The sequence below is a fragment of the Oncorhynchus mykiss genome, chromosome 13, assembly GCF_057628025.1.
Source record: "Oncorhynchus mykiss isolate SJ-2025 chromosome 13, ASM5762802v1, whole genome shotgun sequence".
Classification (NCBI taxonomy): Eukaryota; Metazoa; Chordata; class Actinopteri; order Salmoniformes; family Salmonidae; genus Oncorhynchus; species Oncorhynchus mykiss.
The window spans coordinates 14384867-14407500 of NC_143034.1; the positions used below are offsets into that span (position 1 = coordinate 14384867).

The window sequence follows — 22634 nt, forward strand, 5'->3', positions numbered from 1 at the left end:
CCCTCTGCACACATCACCCTCGAAGCGTCGTTGCCCATCGCGCCGAGACAGAAGGTCTCAGAGCGAGGTCGCCGATTGAAACGCTATTAGCACCACCACTAACCAGCCATTTCACATCGGTTACACTCTGAAATCGGAGTAGAGTGAGTTTACATACGCAACCTATTGACTTGATTATTCACGTCATTCTTAGTTTGGCGGTATAGTCGTTGAGCGTTCCTAATGGACATTGTCTAAGGTCTTGTCATTTGTTTTATTAACAAGAAGTTGCATAGTAACAGAATCAGAATCAACTTCCAAATTGGAAGGATACCGTTCGTTTACAGTTTCCTAAAATTAACTAATAGTATATACAATCATTAAGTATGTAGTATACAGTATGTTATTCGAACACGGATATAGTCTTTATCCCAAAGTGTATTTACTTACTTGAAATAGGTTCTCCCAGCAGCAATGTGGACGATTGGAAACAGGGCAGCGAAGTGTCACCAGAGCGGGTTAGAGCACACAACTTTTTAACTGTTAATGGAGAATAGATTGAACTATTTACCCATTTAATACCCAGATATTTGTTGCACAACAGAACTGCTGCTGCCAGGATGCCCACAAGCGAGCCACGCGGTAGTTTACCGCGTGCAAGTGTACACAGGCCATAACAAATATCATGTTAATTTTATATAAATGACAACGCGACACACAGCTTTTGTTTCTTATATCCCATACGTAACTGTATTGCAGAAATACAGTTTGACATTTGCTATCATTGTTTTCTATGTTGCGTGCACGCTTCATAGTTTACGTGGTAACAGTCATTGTTATAATTTAACCATTATCATTCTCAAGTAAATAGTCACAGTTCAAAGTAATGTCTTGTTTACGTCTATTCCTCAGCAGTGATGGATGCCACGGTGTGCTGATAAAGGAGGTCCGACCTGAATCCCAGGGTTAAAATACGGTTCCGGAAGGGCGTTGGGAAATGCCCACCGTCTCTTCACCCCGGTGGAACTCTTTTTCCCTTTGACGAGTTTAAAATAGCGAAGTACAGTTATACATTGATATTGTGTACTGTTATTGATAAAATAATGCTTATATTTAACGTTATCATTATTGTAGAAATGTAAAACTTGACGGTTTGCAGACTTGCCTTGGAGCTGGCCACTCCCCTTATAATGGAACGTCCCATCAGCGAGTTTATTTTTGGTTTATGTACGTTCTGTTCCTGCACGTTATAGCGTAGTTCTTTTTAACGTTAATACTTTACAGGACAGTTCGTTTTTCCAAGTCATTTAGCCCTTGGTATATTTTAAAGCACTTTGGTTTATTTGCTGAGTCGTAATTTGTATCAGCCAAGTTTTGATAAATAAACCCCCTTATTGTTTCATTGTGATGCTCACTTGATTTGATTGACAGCCTGACTCAGCGTTCTCTTCAACAGAGCCTGGATGCTCCTGATCAAGTCCACCTCCTGCGGTACACAAACACAACCATCACCTTATTTTCAGATTGGTTTCTAGTGAAATAACGTCTAGGCAACATTTAATGATGATACAAGTATTTAGGTGAACTAGAGCAAAGACAAGTCAATGTTATTTTTGTATCATCAGCAGCTCCTCTACGCGGTCGCAGTTCCCGACAGGTTAGGTTATCCGTGGCGATGGCGAACGGGATCTCGGTGGCGTCCTGCGCCTTCAACAGCCTCCTCTTCTGCTGCAGGAGGAGGTCTGTCTCGGCCACCAGCTTCTCGATGTGTCGCTGCAGCTCCGACTTCCAGAAGTGGATATGCTGCAGTCTCTCTCCCAGGTGCCGCGTGCCCTCAGCTTGGGTGCGCAGAGTCCCGGCCTTGGTCTCCGTATCCAGTGTTTTAGACTCATGGCGAATCCTCTTTGCGTTGTTTCAGTCTGTAACCACCTGGTGAAGGGTAGAGAAATGCTTGAAGTGCCATTCCTCCAGGCTTCCATTCGTCCAGGCTTCCATTCCTCCGGGCTGCCATTCCTCCGGGCTGCCATTCCTCCGGGCTTCCATTCCTCCGGGCTTCCATTCCTCCGGGCTTCCATTCCTCCGGGCTTCCATTCCTCCGGGCTTCCATTCCTCCGGGCTTCCATTCCTCCGGGCTGCCATTCCTCCGGGCTTCCATTCCTCCGGGCTGCCATTCCTCCGGGCTGCCATTCCTCCGGGCTGCCATTCCTCCGGGCTGCCATTCCTCCGGGCTTCCATTCCTCCGGGCTGCCATTCCTCCGGGCTTCCATTCCTCTGGGCTGCCATTCCTCCGAGCTTCCATTCCTCCGGGCTGCCATTCCTCCGGGCTGCCATTCCTCCGGGCTTCCATTCCTCCGGGCTGCCATTCCTCCGGGCTGCCATTCCTCCGGGCTGCCATTCCTCTGAACGGTACCCCGCAGTAGCCAAGCCAGAGGAGGGATACAAGTGTATGCGTGCGGGAGGCCACTCTAAAGTGTGCAATGCCACAGATGTCTCAAGTTTTGAGGTAGCATGCAATTGGCATGCTGACTGAAGGAATGTTCACCAGAGCTGTTGCCAGAGAATTTAATGTTAATTTCTCTTCCATAAGCCACCTCCAACATTGTTTTAGACAATATGGCAGAATTTTGAATAACCACACCAGACCAGGACCTCCACATCTGGGTTCTTCACCTGCAGGATCGTCTGAGACCAGCCACCCAGACAGCTGATGAAACTGAGGAGTATTTCTGTCTGTAGTAAAGACCTTTTGTGGGGGAACAAATCATTCTGATTGGCTGGGCCTGGCTCCCAAGTGGGTGGTCCTATGCTCTTCCAGGCCCGTCTATGACTGCGCCCCTGCCCAGTCATATGACGTCCATAGATTAGAGCCTAATACATTTATTTCAATTGACAGATTTCCTGACTGATTTCCTGTAACTCAGTAAAACTGTTGAAATGGTTGCATGTTACGTTTATATTTTTCTTCAGTATACATTCTCAGGAAACAACGAATGGTGGATGGATGAACACACACACTTTTCTCAAATGTATTCACCTGAAAATAGGCCTATGTTAGGTGCTCTAATGACCTTTTTTTCCAAACACCAATGGACCAATGTTAGTAAAGTAATGACTGTCTGGTCTGCGTTAAGTTCTAATAGTCTAACTGAGGATGAGTCATGGTGATAATAGGCTGCTGGTTAATGCTCTGCTGGCTACTAGGTCTTCTGCCTTCTCACTAACAAACGTATTTTCCAACCACGACGTTGTTGATCGAGAACTATAAACACCTTAACTCACCACAGCCACAATTTCCCCTCAAAACACACACACAGGAACACACACACACACACACACACACACGAACACAGCATATTCACACCCCTCCACCTCTTCACTTTAAAACCCTTTAGTGAGTCTGAGGTCTCTGGTCTATTGATGGGAATCAGTGTCTTCAGGCTTGTGTCCCAAATGACACCATGTTCCCTAGATACAGGAGTGCACTACTTTTGACCAGGACTCAATGTCATTTGGGAAACATTCCCTGGTGTGAGTGGAATTTCCTGCTTCCTTTTATACTGGGATTCGTCGTCACACAGTGATGATGCAATTACACTGGAACTAGTGATTGACCAACGGGTGGAGTTATTTTCCATCGGGCTTGTGTTCACTATTCAGCCACTTCAGATAACGTTGTTACCTCATCTGCCTCACTCCTCCCCTCTGTGTGTGCGCTCGTTCTCACTCTCTTTCCTACCTGGTTCACTTTCTCACTGTCTCGAGGGAGTAGCAGCTCTGATCTTTAGCTCCACACAGTCCACAGTACCTCGTCTCCTCCAGGGCTCCAAAAAGGTAAGGGGCTGTTGCTCTGCTCGTGGCTGGGAAAGGGTGCTCTGAGTTGGGGGGTTTCAGAGTGCTTCTTTGGAGGATATAATAAAATATGAAAGAGTTGTGTGTATGACTAGGAATATCTGTGTTTGTTTTGTGTGTGTTGCTACGTGAGAAAGAAAAGACTTGTTAGAAGAGGGGTGTTTTTAAATCGGTTTAGAGAAAACACAGCACCAGTCACCCTACCTTCTAACTCTGTCTTGGTGCCTAATGTTTGACAGCGCTGTTAGATGTGTACACACAGACAGCGCTGTTAGATGTGTACACACAGACATCTCTGTTAGATGTGTACACACAGACATCTCTGTTAGATGTGTACACACAGATGTCTCTGTTAGATGTGTACACACAGACAGCTCTGTTAGATGTGTACACACAGACAGCGCTGTTAGACGTGTACACATAGACAGCTCTGTTAGATGTGTACACACAGACAGCGCTGTTAGATGTGTACACACAGACAGCTCTGTTAGATGTGTACACACAGACAGCGCTGTTAGATGTGTACACACAGACAGCGCTGTTAGACGTGTACACACAGACAGCGCTGTTAGACGTGTACACACAGACAGCGCTGTTAGATGTGTACACACAGACAGCGTTGTTAGATGTGTACACACAGACAGCTCTGTTAGACGTGTACACACAGACAGCGCTGTTAGACGTGTACACACAGACAGCGCTGTTAGATGTGTACACACAGACAGCGTTGTTAGATGTGTACACACAGACAGCTCTGTTAGACGTGTACACACAGACAGCTCTGTTAGACGTGTACACACAGACAGCTCTGTTAGACGTGTACACACAGACAGCGCTGTTAGATGTGTACACACAGACAGCTCTGTTAGATGTGTACACACAGACAGCTCTGTTAGACGTGTACACACAGACAGAGCTGTTAGATGTGTACACACAGACAGCTCTGTTAGATGTGTACACACAGACAGAGTGGAAAACTGTACTTCACACATCAGTGAATTTGATAGCTAACCAAACCATGATAGGGTAGAATACCCAGGGCCCATTATGGGGACATGTCCAGCTGTTCTGTGAGATGTTGGATTAAGGAAATGAAAATGAATCCTTGTGTAAATGTTTACCTGACTAGGGTGTGAGAGTTATGGTTCCTGCCCATGGTAAATGGGTATAGTAAAGGTCAGGTTTGGGGTCAATGCAAATTGAGGTCAGTCAGTTCAGGAAGTAATCTGAAAAAAGCTACTAGTAGAAGCTACTAGTTGTAACATTTTGTATTTAAAATTCAAAACACTTCCTGAAATGGGTGTCTTTAATTCTATTTAACCCACTGTTGACCAGGGCCCATAGGGTAGTGTACTACTGTTGACCAGGGCCCATAGGGTAGTGTACTACTGTTGACCAGGGCCCATAGGACTCCGGTTAAAAGTAGTGAACGACAGTATATAGGGAATAGGCTGAGCGTAAACTTCAACATTCTGTGCAACTTCTGGCGCACGTTTACTGTGACCACTGAGGCTGTACCCACTTTAAGTTTAGTTTAAACCAGGGGCGCAACTTTACTGGGGACATGTCCCCCCACATTCTGAAATTCCATTTAGTGTGATACAAAACGAGGCAACGGTGTGCGTTAGGACCATGCAGACGCCTCCGAGCGGTCAGGTAGGTTGTTTGGAGTGGATAAAATAATACAATTATGTCCCCCCCCCCCACTTCTAAAACCAAAGTTGCGCCCCTGGTTTTAACAGTGATCAAGTAGACTACTATTTGATCATAATGTAGGACTACCAGAGGGGCCTACCATCAAAAACAATGGAGAAAATGCATCCCATAACATTTTAACATGAAAATACCTGTTCTATCATTCAGTCTACAGTAGCAGCCAATGTGTGGTGTTCAATGTAGGCCTACATTCTATGAGACGTTTGAAAAACACATTCAGGGCTTGTTGACATGAACCTGTTAATCCACTTGTCCTTTAGACAAGGAGGAGACTGAAAATGTTGTTGAGTCGTTTGATGCAAGAAACCACTTTATGAAATAAAATGCATTATTATTCTCATACCATTATTACAGAGAATCAGACTAATTATGCTTCCCTCTGCCGATTGGCTACTTAGCTTATTCAAGCCTGTCTCAAAATACAACACTGCCCCTTTAAGACAAAAAAGCTCTTTAGCTGAATCACTTTTCAAAGATGTCTAGAAATGCACACGTGTTGTGTCTTGTAGGAAACAAACACTCCCCCATTGAGGATTACAACTGATCTATAACTGGGCTAATAACTCACCAACGAGCAAAGAATATGATCTCAAAACAGCTCATCTACTCACGACCGCTGATTCTGTAAAGTCAGTCACGTTCAACGGGAATGGCACATGTATGGCAGTGGTTTATTTGCATATAGGCCTACTGCAGCTCTGATTGGTTACGGCGCACCGGTCTGTTTAGATTAGAGTATGTGCATGTCAACGCATTAGAATCCTACTCTGATGAGTTCTGTCTACAACAAAGTCTCTTGAATCGTTGGTTTTGTTTCGGTATGTTGCATTGAAAGTAGCTAATAATTGCGTTGATTCGATCACAATTCCCACAGTAAAGGGTTGATAGTGGTAACTAACGGGGAAAACTAGAAAGTTGAGTGAGGTTCAATCTCGTGCTTCTCTGCGCGGGCTGATTTTATTTCTGCAACAGCAGCAGCTCCCCGCAACACACACACACTCAACAACTCTACCTCACTTCCTCATGATCCCGTGGAACAAAGTCCAACAGATAAGCCTCCGTTACAGCTTCATAACAACACCATCGTCAACTACATGATGCTGTATAACATTTACCCATAGCGTTTGTCCCAAATGGCAGCCTGTTTCATATTTAGTGCACTGCTTTTGACCAGGGCCCACGTGGGAAATAGGGTGTCATTTGGGATGAACTCATACAGAGCATTCAGAACTTTTTCCAAATTTTGTTACATTACAGCCCTATTCTTAAATTGATTAAATCGTTTTCCCCTCATCAATCTGCACATAATACCCCACAATGACAATGCAAAAACAGTTTTTTAGAAATGTTAGCTAATGTATAAAAACAAAAACAAATGAACATACCACATTTACATAAGTATTCAGACCCTTTACTCAGTACTTTGTTGAAGCACCTTAGGCAGTGATTACAGCCGCGGGTCTTCTTGGGTATGACGCTACAAGTTTAGCACACCTGTATTCCTCTCATTCCTCTCTGCAGATCCTCTCAAGCTCTGTCAGGTTGGATGGGGAGTGTCACTGCAAAGCTATTTTCAGGTCTCACCAAAGATGTTCGATTGGGTTCAAGTCTGGGCCACTCAAGGACATTCAGAGTCTTGTCCCGAAGCCACTCCTGCGTTGTCTTGACTGTGCGCTTAGGGTCGTTGTCCTGTTGGAAGGTGAACCTTCACCCCAGTCTGAGTTCCTGAGCACTCAGGGTCAGGTTTTCATCAAGGATCTCTCTGTACTTTGCTCCATTAATCTTTGCCTCGCAGTCCCTGCCGCTGAAAACCGTAGGGATGGTGCCAGGTTTCCTCCAGACGTGACGCTTGGCATTCAGGCCAAAGAGTTCAATCTTGGTTTCATCAGTCCAGAGAATCTTGTTTCTGATGGTCTGAGTCCTTTAGGTGCCTTTTGGTAAACTCCAAGCAGGCTATCGTGTGCCTTTCACTGAGTGCTTCCATCTGGCCACTCTACCATAAAGGCCTGATTGGTGGAGTGCTGCAGAGATGGTTGTCCTTCTGGAAGGTTCTCCCATCTCCACAGAGGAACTCTAGAGCTCTGACAGAGTGACCATCTGGTTCTTCTTCACCTCCCTGACCAAGGCCCTTCTCCCCCGATTGCTCAGTTTGGCCGGGCGGCCAGCTCTAGGAAGAGTCTTGATGGTTCTAATCTTCTTCTATTTAAGAATGATGGAGACCGCTGTGTTCTTGGTGACCTTCTATGCTGCATAAATATTTTGGTACCCTTCTCCAGATCTGTGCCTCGACACAATTCTGTCTCGGAGCTCTACGGACAATTCCTTCGACCTCATGGCTTGGTTTTTGCTGTGACATGCACTGTCAACTGTGAAACCTTATTTAGACAGGTGTGTTCCTTTCCAAATCATGTCCAATCAATTGAATTTACCACAGGTTGTAGAAACATTTCAAGGATGATCAATGGAAACAGGATGCACCGGAGCTCAATGTCGAGTCAATTTCATAGCAAAGGGTCTGAATACCTAATGTAAATAAGGTATTTGTGTTTTGTTTCTTAAAAATTCAAACATTTTTAAGAACCTGTTTTTGCTTTGTCATTATGGGGTATTGTGATGTCATTATGGGGTGTGTAGATTTCAGATGATTTTTTCAAATGTAATCAATTTTAGAATAAGGCTGTAATTTAAATAAATGTGGAAAAGGTCAAGGGGTCTGAATACTTTTTGAATGCACTGTATGTATAGCGCTGTAGTATAATCTATGCATTTCCTTATAATAGTTTGTTTTTAACGACTGACCTGGTTACTGTAAGTAAAGGTTAATGATGAGCCTGAGGTTAGAATGAATCAGGAGGTTAGAAAGTGTATTTATTTATTGAACCAGGAAGTCCTATTGGGATCAGAAGACCTGTTTCCCAAAGGAGACCATGTAGATCAATGATGTATAGATGATGGGATGTAATATAGCTGATTCCATATGACATACTGCACTGTGTATTATAGCTGATTCCACATGACATAATGTACTGTGTATTATAGCTGATTCCATATGACATAATGTACTGTGTATTATAGCTGATTCCAGATGAGATAATGTACTGTGTATTATAGCTGATTCCATATGACATAATGTACTGTGTAATATAGCTGATTCCAGATGACATACTGCACTGTGTATTATAACTGATTCCAGATGACATACTGTACTGTGTATTATAGCTGATTCCAGATGACATACTGTACTGTGTATTATAGCTGATTCCAGATGACATACTGTACTGTGTATTATAGCTGATTCCAGATGACATACTGTACTGTGTATTATAGCTGATTCCAGATGACATACTGCACTGTGTATTATAGCTGATTCCAGATGACATACTGCACTGTGTATTATAACTGATTCCAGATGACATACTGTACTGTGTATTATAACTGATTCCAGATGACATACTGTACTGTGTATTATAGCTGATTCCAGATGACATACTGTACTGTGTTTGCCTGTGACTGACTAGTGTCTCAACACTATCTGAGGGGTCCATAATATGGCTTGGAACCTTTTACTGCAGTGTGTGATTTTTGGTAGTCTTTATTAAATCTATTTTGAAACCAAAGTATACACCTCACACACATGGTTATGGGCTTATAAAAATAAGACACCTGTACCATGTCAGGTATAGAGTTGAAATGTATTCAGTTTTGAGTTTGCATCCCAATATTACACTTTATATATACATCACAGAAGACTGAAACGTAACAAAACTGTTTGACATAGAAACACTGGATTTTTGTCGCAAAAAAAAAAGAAAAAAACGTTACAAATGATACAATTATGTAAAATATGAAAAACATTCCACCCATGAGGTCACAGAGGGCGCTTCTGGACATTGACTGCAGGAAAGGGCCATGAGGTCCCAGAGGGCGCTTCTGGACATTGACTGCAGGAAAGGGCCATGAGGTCACAGAGGGCGCTTCTGGACATTGACTGCAGGAAAGGGCCATGAGGTCACAGAGGGCGCTTCTGGACATTGACTGCAGGAAAGGGCCATGAGGTCACAGAGGGCGTTTCTGGACATTGACTGCAGGAAAGGGCCATGAGGTCACAGAGGGCGCTTCTGGACATTGACTGCAGGAAAGGGCCATGAGGTCACAGAGGGCGCTTCTGGACATTGACTGCAGGAAAGGGCCATGAGGTCACAGAGGGCGCTTCTGGACATTGACTGCAGGAAAGGGCCATGAGGTCACAGAGGGCGCTTCTGGACATTGACTGCAGGAAAGGGCCATGAGGTCACAGAGGGCGCTTCTGGACATTGACTGCAGGAAAGGGCCATGAGGTCACAGAGGGCGCTTCTGGACATTGACTGCAGGAAAGGGCCATGAGGTCACAGAGGGCGCTTCTGGACATTGACTGCAGGAAAGGGCCATGAGGTCACAGAGGGCGTTTCTGGACATTGACTGCAGGAAAGGGCCATGAGGTCACAGAGGGCGCTTCTGGACATTGACTGCAGGAAAGGGCCATGAGGTCACAGAGGGCGTTTCTGGACATTGACTGCAGGAAAGGGCGGCCTCTGTATTTTGTATTGTCAACTGATGTGTCATTGTGGATTGACACTTAAAAGTTTTATATCTAACTCTAACTGTTAATCATTCACCAGTAACATAGACCAGGGCTAGAGTTATTCTGATAGATTTAGTGGGTGTGTGGCATTCATTAGTTGTGGTGTTGTTATAGGCTTGTACTATTCAGAGGCTACAGGCCATGTCTTTGTCCAATGAAATGTCACCAATCTAGTTATTTGTCCTAAAGAAATGTCACCAAACCTGCCAGGTTGAATACAGGGATGTGTGTCAATATTATAGGCAACAGCTTGAACAAGGTGTGTGTGTGTGAAAGAAGATAGGTGAGAGAGATAGGGGGGAGAGAAGGTGGGGGCAGAGACATATGTTTTCTAAATGTGTTATTTTCATAAGGTGTGCTCAATGTGTTTGTGCTCACTTTCTTCCTCTCTCTCTCTCTATCTCTAACCCACCCCAGACAGTATGGAGAAGAGCCAGTATGGACCCCCCCAGGACTTGTCTGCTCCCCCCTACCCCGGCCCCCCGGCGGGCTACCAGGGAAGTGGGGGGGTAACAGCCTACCCCCCTCAGCCTGGCTTCCAGGGAGGTAAGATATCAGATCTACACGGATACTCTTCGGGACAGTTAAAGCCTACACTCATAGAAAATAAGGTGCTGTCGAGAACATGAAAGGGTTCTACGGCTTTCCCCATAGGAGAACCCTCTGAAGAGCTTTCCAGACCAGGACTAGGTATCATCCGTGTTCAAGAAACCAGACCTTATTCTTTATGTATTATGTAGATTAAACATTTTCCTGGACAGCAAATCCCTTCAAAGTGTTTTCATTAAGCATTTTGGAAGTGTGTGTTATGATAGCCATAGATGTCATGAACATCATTGTTAAGGGCTGGCCAACCACTCTCTATCCCTGGGTTTGTGGTCCCATAACGCTGGCCAACCACTCTGTATCGCTGGGTTTGTGGTCCCATAATGCTGGCCAACCACTGGGTTTGTGTTCCCATAATGCTGGCCAACCACTCTGTATCCCTGGGTTTGTGTTCCCATAACCCTGGCCAACCACTCTGTATCGCTGGGTTTGTGGTCCCATAATGCTGGCCAACCGCTCTGTATCCCTGGGTTTGTGGTCCTATAATGCTGGCCAACCACTCTGTATCCCTGGGTTTGTGGTCCCATAAGGCTGACCAACCTCTCTGTATCCCTGGGTTTGTGGTCCCATAATGCTGGCCAACCACTCTGTATCTCTGGGTTTGTGTTCCCATAACGCTGGCCAACCACTCTGTATCCCTGGGTTTGTGTTCCCATAATGCTGGCCAACCACTCTGTATCCCTGGGTTTGTGATAAATTACACAGTGTATTGATGTATTTATTTATCCCTTATTGATCAGGTCCCCAACCCGGCATGTACCCACCACCTCCCCAATACGACACGGGCATGGCACAACCTACAAACGTCCCCAGCGGTGAGTCACACACGCTGAAAAAACTCCAAACTGTCGGACCAAAACTACCTCAATCGGTTCCTTATTTTAGTATTCACAGTACCCAGTGAAAAACGAGAACCAAGTTGTACACACACAAGGTATTGGCTGGACGTCCTGGCCCTAGCAACACCCAGCCTTAGCAACCCCTCAAACCCTCTACCCTCTGTAGGGGTTTGAAATATAGAACTAACAACAAGCGACACAATTTTTTGGGGGCCTAAGTTGTTCTATCCCATTCTATTGAGTTATATCCTGTTCTGACCAGTTCTATCCAGTTCTGATCAGTATTTTCCTCTCCCTACAGTAACCCGGGTGGTGGGGATTCTTTCTAGTCCTGTCCAGTTCTATCCAATTCTATGAAGTTATATCCTGTTCTGACCAGTTCTATCTGGTTCTAACCAGTATTCTCCTCCCTCTGCAGTAACCCAGGTGGTGGTGATGCAGCAGCCGCTGCCAAGAGACGTACCCGGCCAGATGAATTGTCCCCACTGTCAGGTCCCGGTTCTGACAGAGACCACACACGCCACTGGACTGCTCACCTGGGTCATCTGTGGATCACTCGGCTTCTTCCTGTAAGTTGTACACACACACACACACACACACACACACACACACACACACACACACACACACACACACACACACACACACACATGGAGATATGTGGCACACGTTTTTTTTTCTCTCTCTCACAAACACACATACACTGTACAGATGGATACACACACTGAATCCCTTCTCTCTCTCTCTCTCTCTCTCTCTCTCTCTGTCTCTGTCTCTGTCTCTGTCTCTGTCTCTCTCTCTCTCTCTACCCCATCTCTCTCTCTCTACCCCATCTCTCTCTGTCTCGCTCTCTCTCTCTCTGTCTCTCTCTTTCTCTACCCCATCTCTCTCTCTCTCTCTCTACCCTATCTCTCTCTCTCTCTCTGTCTCTCTCTCTCTGTCTCTCTCCCCCATCTCTCTCTCTGGCTCTCTCTCTCTCTGTCTCTCTACCCCATCTCTCTCTGTCTCTCTACCCCATCTCTCTCTGTCTCACTCTCTCTCTCTCTCTGTCTCTCTCTCTGTCTCTCTCTCTCTCTACCCCATCTCTCTCTCTCTCTCTACCCCATCTCTCTCTCTCTCTCGCTCTCTCTCTCTCTGTCTCTCTACCCCATCACTCTCTCTGTCTCTCTCCCCATCTCTCTCTGTCTCTCTACCCCATCTCTCTCTGTCTCGCTCTCCCTCTCTCTGTCTCTCTCCTCCCATCTCTCTCTCTGGCTCTCTCTCTCTCTGTCTCTCTCCCCCATCTCTCTCTCTGGCTCTCTCTCTCTCTCTCTCTCTCTCTCTCTCTCTCTCCCTCTCTCTCTCTCTCTCTAGGTGCTGGCCATGCTGTTTGATTCCGTTCTGTGTTGACTCCTGTAAGGACGTAGAACACCGCTGCCCCAACTGCAAGAGAGTGATCCACATCCACAAACGCATGTGAACAGACCAAGATGAGACACCTGCCACAAAGTGATCCACATCCACAACTAGCCCCGGCCCACAGCCACTGCTGCCACAAAGTGATCCACATCCACATCCACAACTCCTCATGAAAATAGAAATATCTATTGTGAGAAGTCACAGTGTAAAGACAATAGTCTGACTGTGGCTGAAATGACTACTGGAAGACCAGTTTAACATTGACTAGTGTCCGTGTGTAACAAGCGAAGGCCACTTCTAGCAGACTCTTTACACTGATTGTAATATATGTTTTCTTTCATTCTGTGAATCTTCATGTTAGACAGAAAGTAGGATTCTATTTGTATTGACGTTGGTATTGATTGGTTGTTGGGTTTTTTAAAGGGACAGTCCACAGTTGAAACAATAAAAAAGCTGAACCCTGCCTCTGTTTTTGTAAAAAGCTGTGGGATGGGGCTGGAGGAATGTAACCGCTCTAACACAGAGCTATGCATGCACTGACTGACCATCCAAAAGTATATATTTATCAATGTTTTGGGCTATACAGTGCTATTTTTACATTTACAAACACTGGAGCAAAACAAGCTGATATTTTGGGTTCTGATGGGGTACAACAGTTGAACTAAACTCATAAGGCAGAATAAGTTATATTCTTCAAGATCCAAAAAAATGGATGCATTAACTGCTGATTGCCCCTTTAATTGATTAACAATAATTGTTTTAATAAAGTCAATAATGACTTTGACTTTTGAGATGATAGTGGCCCTTGTTTCCAGAAACACACACACACACATCAATATTTCTTTCTAAACATGTATTCACCTGAAAAAAGGCCTGTGTTTGATGTGTTAACTATCTTTTTCCCCAAACACCAATGGACCAATGTTAGTAAAGTAATGACTATCTAGTCTGCATTACGTTCTAATAGTCTAACTGAAGATTTATCATCATGATGATACTGTTTCATGTTTGATGCTCTGTCTGTTCGCCCCCCCCCCCACACACACACTATCACACGCTCCCCACACACACGCTCTGTCTGCTCGCAACACACACACACACACACACACACACACACACACACACACTATCTCTCTCTATCTCTCTCTCTCGTCTGTCTCTCTCTGTGCTTCAGTTTCGTTGTCTCTTAAGGGAGTTGCAGTTCTCATCTGTAGCTCCACAGTACCTCGTCTCCTCCAGGGCTCCAGACAGGTAAGGGACTGTCACTCTGCTCCTTGCTGGGAAAGAGTGTTCTGAGCTGGGTAAGGTGGGCTGGGATATGGTGTTCTGAGCTGGGTAAGGTGGGCTGGGATAGGGTGTTCTGAGCTGGGTAAAGTGGGCTGGGATAGGGTGTTCTGAGCTGGGTAAGGTGGGCTGGGATAGGGTGTTCTGAGCTGGGTAAGGTGGGCTGGGATAGGGTGTTCTGAGCTGGGTAAGGTGGGCTGGGATAGGGTGTTCTGAGCTGGGTAAGGTGGGCTGGGATAGGGTGTCCTGAGCTGGGTAAAGTGGGCTGGTATAGGGTGTTCTGAGCTGGGTAAGGTGGGCTGGGATAGGGTGTTCTGAGCTGGGTAAAGTGGGCTGGTATAGGGTGTTCTGAGCTGGGTAAAGTGGGCTGGTATAGGGTGTTCTGAGCTGGGTAAGGTGGGCTGGGATAGGGTGTTCTGAGCTGGGTAAGGTGGGCTGGTATAGGGTGTTCTGAGCTGTCCATACCTTATTTGAGAGGTGAGGATTTTTTGCAATGTGTGGCTTATTTGATGGAATATACGTTTGGTAATGATTAGGTCGTTACAAGAGTACTGATATAAGTAGGACGTGATATCCCGACAACTTTGAGAAAAAACACTTTATATCAGAATTGTGCCTGGTCACCTCTAGTTACTACAGCCACAAAGTCCTAAACCCCACTTAAAAATGTATCTTCTTAAAATGTGATTTTAAACCGAACCCTAATCACACTACTAACCTTATATCTAACCCTAACCTTATAATAATACCCCCAAAAAAAGCAGATTTTAGTTTTCATGCATTTTTTACGATATAGCTAATTTTGACTCTGTGTTTGTGGTAACTAGTATAAACCGTTGTGTCTGTTGTTCTCATTGGCTAGAATGGTCTCACCTGATCTTGATTCTTTTATTTATGTATTTTTTAACAGCTCCTCCCGACAGCACCACTCCACCAGCCCCCAGCAGCTAAAGACATATTTACCTGGAGATTCAACAGTGATATTTATTGGTGGCTTTATTCATTGACATTTATCTCTTATTATCAGTTCTTCAACCAGACATGAACCAACCACCTCCCCAGACACAACCTACAATCACCCCTGGTGGTGAGTCATGTACACACACACACACACGCACACGCACACGCACACGCGCATGCGCACACGCACACGCACTCACACTCACACTCACACTCACACTCACACTCACACACTCACACTCACACTCACACTCACACTCACACTCACACACACACACACACACACACACACACACACACACACACACACACACACACACACACACACACACACTCGCACTCGCACTCGCACACTGAAGTAAACCCGCAACTGATGCACCAAAACTAACTAAATCGGTTCCTCATTTTGTCATTCACAGTTCCCCATGTGGAAAACCAGAGAACAGTTGTTTGTGGCAGGATATTCTGACGTAAGCGACACCTGGCCTTAGCAACCTGGCCTTAGCAACACCTCTGACATGATATGAGGTCCTAGTAGGGGTGCTAGTACCTCATCCTCTACCCCACATCTCTGAGGAGGTGTGACATAGAGATCAAACAACAACAGAAACAGTTAACTGTAGTTCAAATTCAATCCACTATTAAAATGGTAATCTCCCATAGAAATATAATATCATCCTAGATCTGTGATAACTCCATCCAAAGAGGTTCTATCCTGTTCTGACCAGTTCTATCTGGTTCTAACCAGTATTCTCCTTCCTCTGCAGTAACCCAGGTGGTGGTTCTGACCAGTTCTATCTGGTTCTAACCAGTATTCTCCTCCCTCTGCAGTAACCCAGGTGGTGGTTCTGACCAGTTCTATCTGGTTCTAACCAGTATTCTCCTCCCTCTGCAGTAACCCAGGTGGTGGTTCTGACCAGTTCTATCTGGTTCTAACCAGTATTCTCCTCTCCCTACAGTAACCCAGGTGGTGGTTCTGACCAGTTCTATCTGGTTCTAACCAGTATTCTCCTCCCTCTGCAGTAACCCAGGTGGTGGTTCTGACCAGTTCTATCTGGTTCTAACCAGTATTCTCCTCCCTCTGCAGTAACCCAGGTGGTGATACAGCAGCCGCTGCTAAGAGACGTATCCGGCCAGATGATGTGTCCCCACTGTCAGGTCCCGGTTCTGACAGAGACCACACACGCCACTGGACTGGTCACCTGGGTCATCTGTGGATTCCTCTGCTTCTTCATGTGAGTTATACAAGCACACACGCACGCACATGCACACGCACACACACGAGCATGGACATGCCTGTACGTAGGGGTGGCAGGTAGCCTAGTGGTTAGAGCGTTGGACTAGTAACCGAAAGGTTGCTAGATTGAATCACTGAGCTGACAAGGTAAAAATCTGTCGTTCTGCCCCTGAACAGGGCAGTTAACCCACTGTTCCTAGGCTGTCATTGAAAATAAGAATTTGTTCTTAACTGACTTGCCTAGTTAAATCAAATCAAATGTTATTGGCCACATGGCTAACAGATGTTAATGCGAGTGTAGCGGAATGCTTGTGCTTCTAGTTCCGACAGTGCAGTAATATCTAACAAGTAACAACTACCTTATACACACAAGTGTAAAGGAATGAATAAGAATATGTACATATAAATATATGGATGAGAGATGGTGTCACGAATGTTGTTGTAAGAATCGGACCAAAATGCATTGTGGTTTGGGTTCATCATCTTTATTATGTGAACCGGCAAAAAACAGTAAAGAACAAAACGCTGCCTCTGATTGGGAACCATACCAAGCCAACCTAGAAATAAAGAAACTAGAACGCCCACCCTAGTCACACCCTAACCAAAATAGAGAATAAAGGATCTCTATCTCTTGAGATAGAAGCTGTTTTTCAGTCTCTCGGTCCCTGCTTTGAGGCCTGTACTGACCTCGCTTCTGGATGATAGCAGGGTGAACAGGCAGTGGCTCGGGTGGTTGTTGTCCTTGATGATCTTTATGGCCTTCCTGTGACATCGGATGGTGTAGGTGTCCAGGCAGTTTGCCCCCGGTGTGCAGACCTCACTACCCTTTGGAGAGCCTTACGGTTGTGGGCGGAGCAGTTGCCGTACCAGGAGGTGATACAGCCCGACAGGATGCTCTCGATTGTGCATCTGTAAAAGTTTGAGTGTTTCTGGTAACAAGCCACATTTCTTCAGCCTTCTGAGTTTGAAGAGGCGCTGTTGTACCTTCTTCACCACGCTGTCTGTGTGGGTGGACCATTTCAGTTTGTGTACGCCGAGGAACTTGAAACTTTCCACCTTCTCCACTACTGTCCCTTCAATGTGGAAAGGGGGGTGCTCCTTCTGATGTTTCCTGAAGTCCACGATCATCTCCTTTGTTTTGTTGACGTTGAGTGTGAGGTTATTTTCCTGACACCACACTCCGAGGACCCTCACCTCCTCCCTGTAGGCCGCCTCGTCGTTGTTGGTAATCAAGCCTACCTCTGTAGTGTCGTCTGCAAACTAAATGATTGAGTTGGAGGCATGAGGCATGAATGGCCACGCAGTCATGGGTGAACAGGGAGTACATGAGAGGACTGAGAACACACCCTTGTGGGGCCCCAGTGTTGAGGATCAGCGGGGTGGAGATGTTTCCTACCCTCACCACCTGGGGGCAACCCGTCAGAAAAGTCCAGGACCCAGTTGCACAGGGCGTGGTTGAGACTCAGGGTCTCGAGCTTAATGACGAGTTTGGAGGGTACTATGGTGTTAAATGCTGAGCTGTGATTGATGAACAGCATTCTTACATAGGTATTCCTCTTGTCCAGATGGGTTAGGGCAGTGTGCAGTGTGGTTGCGATTGCGTCGTCTGTGGACCTATTGAGGCAGTAAGTGGGTCTAGGGTGTCAGGTAGGGTGGAGGTGATATGATCCTTGACTAGTCTCTCAAAGCATTTCATCATAACGGAAGTGAGTGCTACAGGGCGATAGTCATTTAGCTCAGTTACCTTAGCTTTCTTGGGAATAGGAACAATGGTGGCCCTCTTGAAGCATGTGGGAACAGCAGACTGGGATAAGGAAGGATTGATTGAATATGTCCGAAAACACACCAGCGAGCTGTTCTGCGCATGCTCTGAGGACGCGGCTAGGGATGCCGTCTGGGCCGGCAGTCTTGCGAGGGTTAACACGTTTAAATGTTTTACTCATGTTGGCTGCGGTGAAGGAGGGTCCACAGGTTTTGGTAGCGGGCCGTGTCAGTGGCACTGTATTGTCCTCAAAGCGAGCAAAGAAGTTGTTTAGTTTGTCTGGGAGCAAGACATCGGTGTCCGCGACAGGGCTGGTTTTCTTTTGTAGTCCGTGATTGACTGTGTGTTGCCACATACGTCTCGTGTCTGAGACGTTGAATTGCAACTCTACTTTGTCTCTATACTGACGCTTAGCTTGTTTGATTGCCTCCCCCCCCCCCCCTCTCTCTCTCTCTCTCTCTCTCTCTCTCTCTCTCTCTCTCCCCCATCTCTCTCTCTCTCTCTCTCTCTCTCTCTCTTTCCCCCCATCTCTCTCTCTGGCTCTCTCTCTCCGGCTCTCTCTCTCTCTCTGTCTCTCTCCCCCATCACTCTCTCTCTCTAGGTGCTGGCCATGCTGTTTGATTCCGTTCTGTGTTGACTCCTGTCAGGACGTAGAACACCGCTGCCCCAACTGCAAGAGAGTGATCCACATCCACAAACTCATGTGAACAGACCAAGATGAGACACCTGCCACAAAGTGATCCATATCTGCAAACCTACTGTATATATGAACAGACCTAGCCACAGCCTACTGACAGTTCAGTGCGTAATCCACATCAGAAAGACAATAGTCTACTGTCTCTCTGAAATGACTACAGCAGGACAGCTTCCTCTACTGTCTCTCTGAAATGACCACAGCAGGGCAGCTTCCTCTACTGTCTCTCTGAAATGACCACAGCAGGACAGCTTCCTCTACTGTCTCTCTGAAATGACCACAGCAGGGCAGCTTCCTCTACTGTCTCTCTGAAATGACCACAGCAGGGCAGCTTCCTCTACTGTCTCTCTGAAATGACTACAGCAGGGCAGCTTCCTCTACTGTCTCTCTGAAATGACCACAGCAGGACAGCTTCCTCTACTGTCTCTCTGAAATGGCTGCAGCAGGACAGCTTCCTCTAATGTCTCTCTGAAATGACCGCAGCAGGACAGCTTCCTCTACTGTCTCTCTGAAATGACCGCAGCAGGACAGCTTCCTCTACTGTCTCTCTGAAATGACTACAGCAGGACAGCTTCCTCTACTGTCTCTCTGAAATGACTGCAGCAGGACAGCTTCCTCTACTGTCTCTCTGAAATGACCACAGCAGGACAGCTTTCTCTCTGTCTCTCTGAAATGACCACAGCAGGACAGCTTCCTCTACTGTCTCTCTGAAATGGCTGCAGCAGGACAGCTTCCTCTACTGTCTCTCTGAAATGACTACAGCAGGACAGCTTCCTCTACTGTCAATGGGAATGTGTGACAGGGTATTCGTAAAAATGAATGAAACCAAAAATGTGCTTAAGGTGAGGCATTAATTAGGGTTAGCAGTGTGGTTATATTTGATGACTTTGTGGCTGTGCTACAAGATTGTAATGACGTTTTTTAATTAAATGGATTTAAACAGAAAGTATTGTAATAAATAACGGTCAAGTTTATTGATTGGTTGTTTGCTTTTTTGATTGATGAATAACAAGGATTTTAATCATCTCGATAAAACCTTTGACTTTTGAGAGGATATTAAATATTATATTATTTCATAAACACACACAATGCCAGTAATAGAGGCTAAACATAGAAGGTTCCTGTCATCATCTCCAGTAGCACACACACACACACACACACACACACACACAGACACACACTCACAGACACACTCGCAGACACACACACACACACACACACACACACACACACACACACACACACACACACACACACACACACACACACACACACAGATACACTCACAGACACACTCACCCAACACACAACACACACACACACACACACACACACACACACACACACCACCCCTCTTCACTAATCAGTCTGCACTTTAACCCTTTAGTCACTAAAGCTTAGTGAGTCAGAGGTCTCTGGTCTGTTGATTGGAACCAAGGGAGTCTTCAGGTCTGAGGTCAAGTTCCTGTTCCCTGGCATACTGGGCGTTGTCTCACAGTCAAAGGTGGAGGTGCAGCGAAATGCTTGTGTGTCTAGCTCCAACAGTACAGTAATACCTAATGCTTGTGTTTCTAGCTCCAACAGTACAGTAATACCTAATGCTTGTGTGTCTAGCTCCAACAGCACAGTAATACCTAATGCTTGTATGTCTAGCTCCAACAGCACAGTAATACCTAATGCTTGTATGTCTAGCTCCAACAGTACAGTAATACCTAATGCTTGTGTGTCTAGCTCCAACAGTACAGTAATACCTAATGCTTGTATGTCTAGCTCCAACAGTACAGTAATACCTAATGCTTGTGTTTCTAGCTCCAACAGTACAGTAATACCTAATGCTTGTGTTTCTAGCTCCAACAGCACAGTAATACCTAATGCTTGTGTTTCTAGCTCCAACAGCACAGTAATACCTAATGCTTGTGTGTCTTGTGTACCATGTACTGACACCCTAGACCCATGGTAGTGTACCATACCCACTACCATATCCACTACCATACCCACTACCATACCCACTACCATACCCACTACCATACCTACTACCATACCCACTACCATACCCACTACCATACCCACTACCATACCCACTACCATACCTACTACCATACCCACTACCATACCTACTACCATACCCACTACCATACCCACTACCATACCCACTACCATACCTACTACCATACCCACTACCATACCCACTACCATACCCCCTACCATACCCCCTACCATACCTACTACCATACCCACTACCATACCTACAACCATACCCTGCTCAAAGGCACTTCAATGTTTTGTCTCACCCATCCACCCTCTGAATGTCTCACACACACAATCCATGTCTCAATTGTCTCAAGGTTAAAAAATATATTTTTAAACCTGTCTCCTCCACTTTGTTAGGTTCTAATTCTCAGAGTATAACAACTCAACAGACATTTACGAAAGCGTAACCAAGTTTATTACCCAGAGGGTCGATACAGCTGCATTCAGACAAAGACATGGCTTCCCCTGTGGCAGTATTCATACCCCCCTTTGGGTGGAGTCTCCTCCTCATCACTACACAGGGCATCGTTATTTCTACTCAGGGAGTTGAGGGATCTGGGCCTTCAACGGTTCCTCCCCTTATCAGGACTGCCACATGCCATCGTGTTCCCTGCACTCAGCCCCTCCCAATCTTCATTATGACTCCACCCATCGTGTTCCCTGCTCTCAGCCCCTCCCAAGCTTCATTATGGCTCCACCCATCGTGTTCCCTGCACTCAGCCCCTCCCAAGCTTCATTATGGCTCCACCCATCGTGTTCCCTGCACTCAGCCCCTCCCAAGCTTCATTATGGCTCCACCCATCGTGTTCCCTGCACTCAGCCCCTCCCAAGCTTCCTTATGGCTCCACCCATCGTGTTCCCTGCACTCAGCCCCTCCCAAACTTCATCATGGCTCCACCCATCGTGTTCCCTGCACTCAGCCCCTCCCAAGCTTCCTTATGTCTCCACCCATCGTGTTCCCTGCACTCAGCCCCTCCCTAGCTTCGTTATGGCTCCACCCATCGTGTTCCCTGCACTCAGCCCCTCCCAAGCTTCGTTATGGCTCCACCCATCGTGTTCCCTGCACTCAGCCCCTCCCTAGCTTCGTTATGGCTCCACCCATCGTGTTCCCTGCACTCAGCCCCTCCCAAGCTTCGTTATGGCTCCACCCATCGTGTTCCCTGCACTCAGCCCCTCCCAAGCTTCGTTATGGCTCCACCCACCGTGTTCCCTGCACTCAGCCCCTCCCAAGCTTCATGATGGCTCCACCCATCGTGTTCCCTGCACTCAGCCCCTCCCAAGCTTCGTTATGGCTCCACCCATCGTGTTCCCTGCACTCAGCCCCTCCCAAGCTTCCTTATGGCTCCACCCATCGTGTTCCCTGCACTCAGCCCCTCCCAAGCTTCGTTATGGCTCCACCCATCGTGTTCCCTGCACTCAGCCCCTCCCAAGCTTCATTATGGCTCCACCCATCGTGTTCCCTGCACTCAGCCCCTCCCAAGCTTCATTATGGCTCCACCCATCGTGTTCCCTGCACTCAGCCCCTCCCAAGCTTCGTTATGGCTCCACCCATCGTGTTCCCTGCACTCAGCCCCTCCCAAGCTTCGTTATGGCTCCACCCATCGTGTTCCCTGCACTCAGCCCCTCCCAAGCTTCGTTATGGCTCCACCCATCGTGTT

At 46.4% G+C, this 22634-nt stretch overlaps 2 protein-coding genes across 7 annotated transcripts in view; both read left to right on the top strand.

The window, feature by feature from the left end:
• LOC118940289 (LITAF domain-containing protein) overlaps window positions 1-13471 on the top strand; it is a 30453-nt gene extending 16982 nt beyond the window's left edge. The window contains exons 1-5 of one of the 5 annotated variants that reach the window (XM_090195300.1): window positions 3534-3810; window positions 10583-10711; window positions 11512-11586; window positions 12029-12179; window positions 12964-13471. In XM_090195300.1, coding sequence (XP_090051426.1) covers window positions 10588-10711; window positions 11512-11586; window positions 12029-12179; window positions 12964-13069 — 456 coding nt within the window. In that variant the 5' untranslated portion in view covers window positions 3534-3810; window positions 10583-10587 and the 3' untranslated portion in view covers window positions 13070-13471. Of the gene's footprint in view, window positions 1-3533; window positions 3811-10582; window positions 10712-11511; window positions 11587-12028; window positions 12180-12963 lie in introns of those variants that run through there. The other 4 variants (XM_090195301.1, XM_090195304.1, XM_090195302.1 and 1 more) reach the window with 4 other exon arrangements.
• Window positions 13472-14149: 678 nt separating this feature from the next.
• LOC118940291 (lipopolysaccharide-induced tumor necrosis factor-alpha factor homolog) lies at window positions 14150-19919 on the top strand. Of its 2 annotated transcripts, none has more exons than XM_036948162.2 (4): window positions 14150-14259; window positions 15203-15379; window positions 16340-16487; window positions 18853-19919. In XM_036948162.2, exons 2-4 carry the CDS (start codon window positions 15334-15336, stop codon window positions 18956-18958), a joined length of 300 nt encoding a protein of 99 aa, XP_036804057.2. In that variant the 5' UTR covers window positions 14150-14259; window positions 15203-15333; the 3' UTR covers window positions 18959-19919. The 2 variants fall into 2 exon arrangements, with proteins under 2 accessions (XP_036804057.2, XP_090051431.1); XM_090195305.1 differs by having other exon boundaries at window positions 14168-14259; window positions 15320-15379.
• Window positions 19920-22634: the final 2715 nt, after the last annotated feature.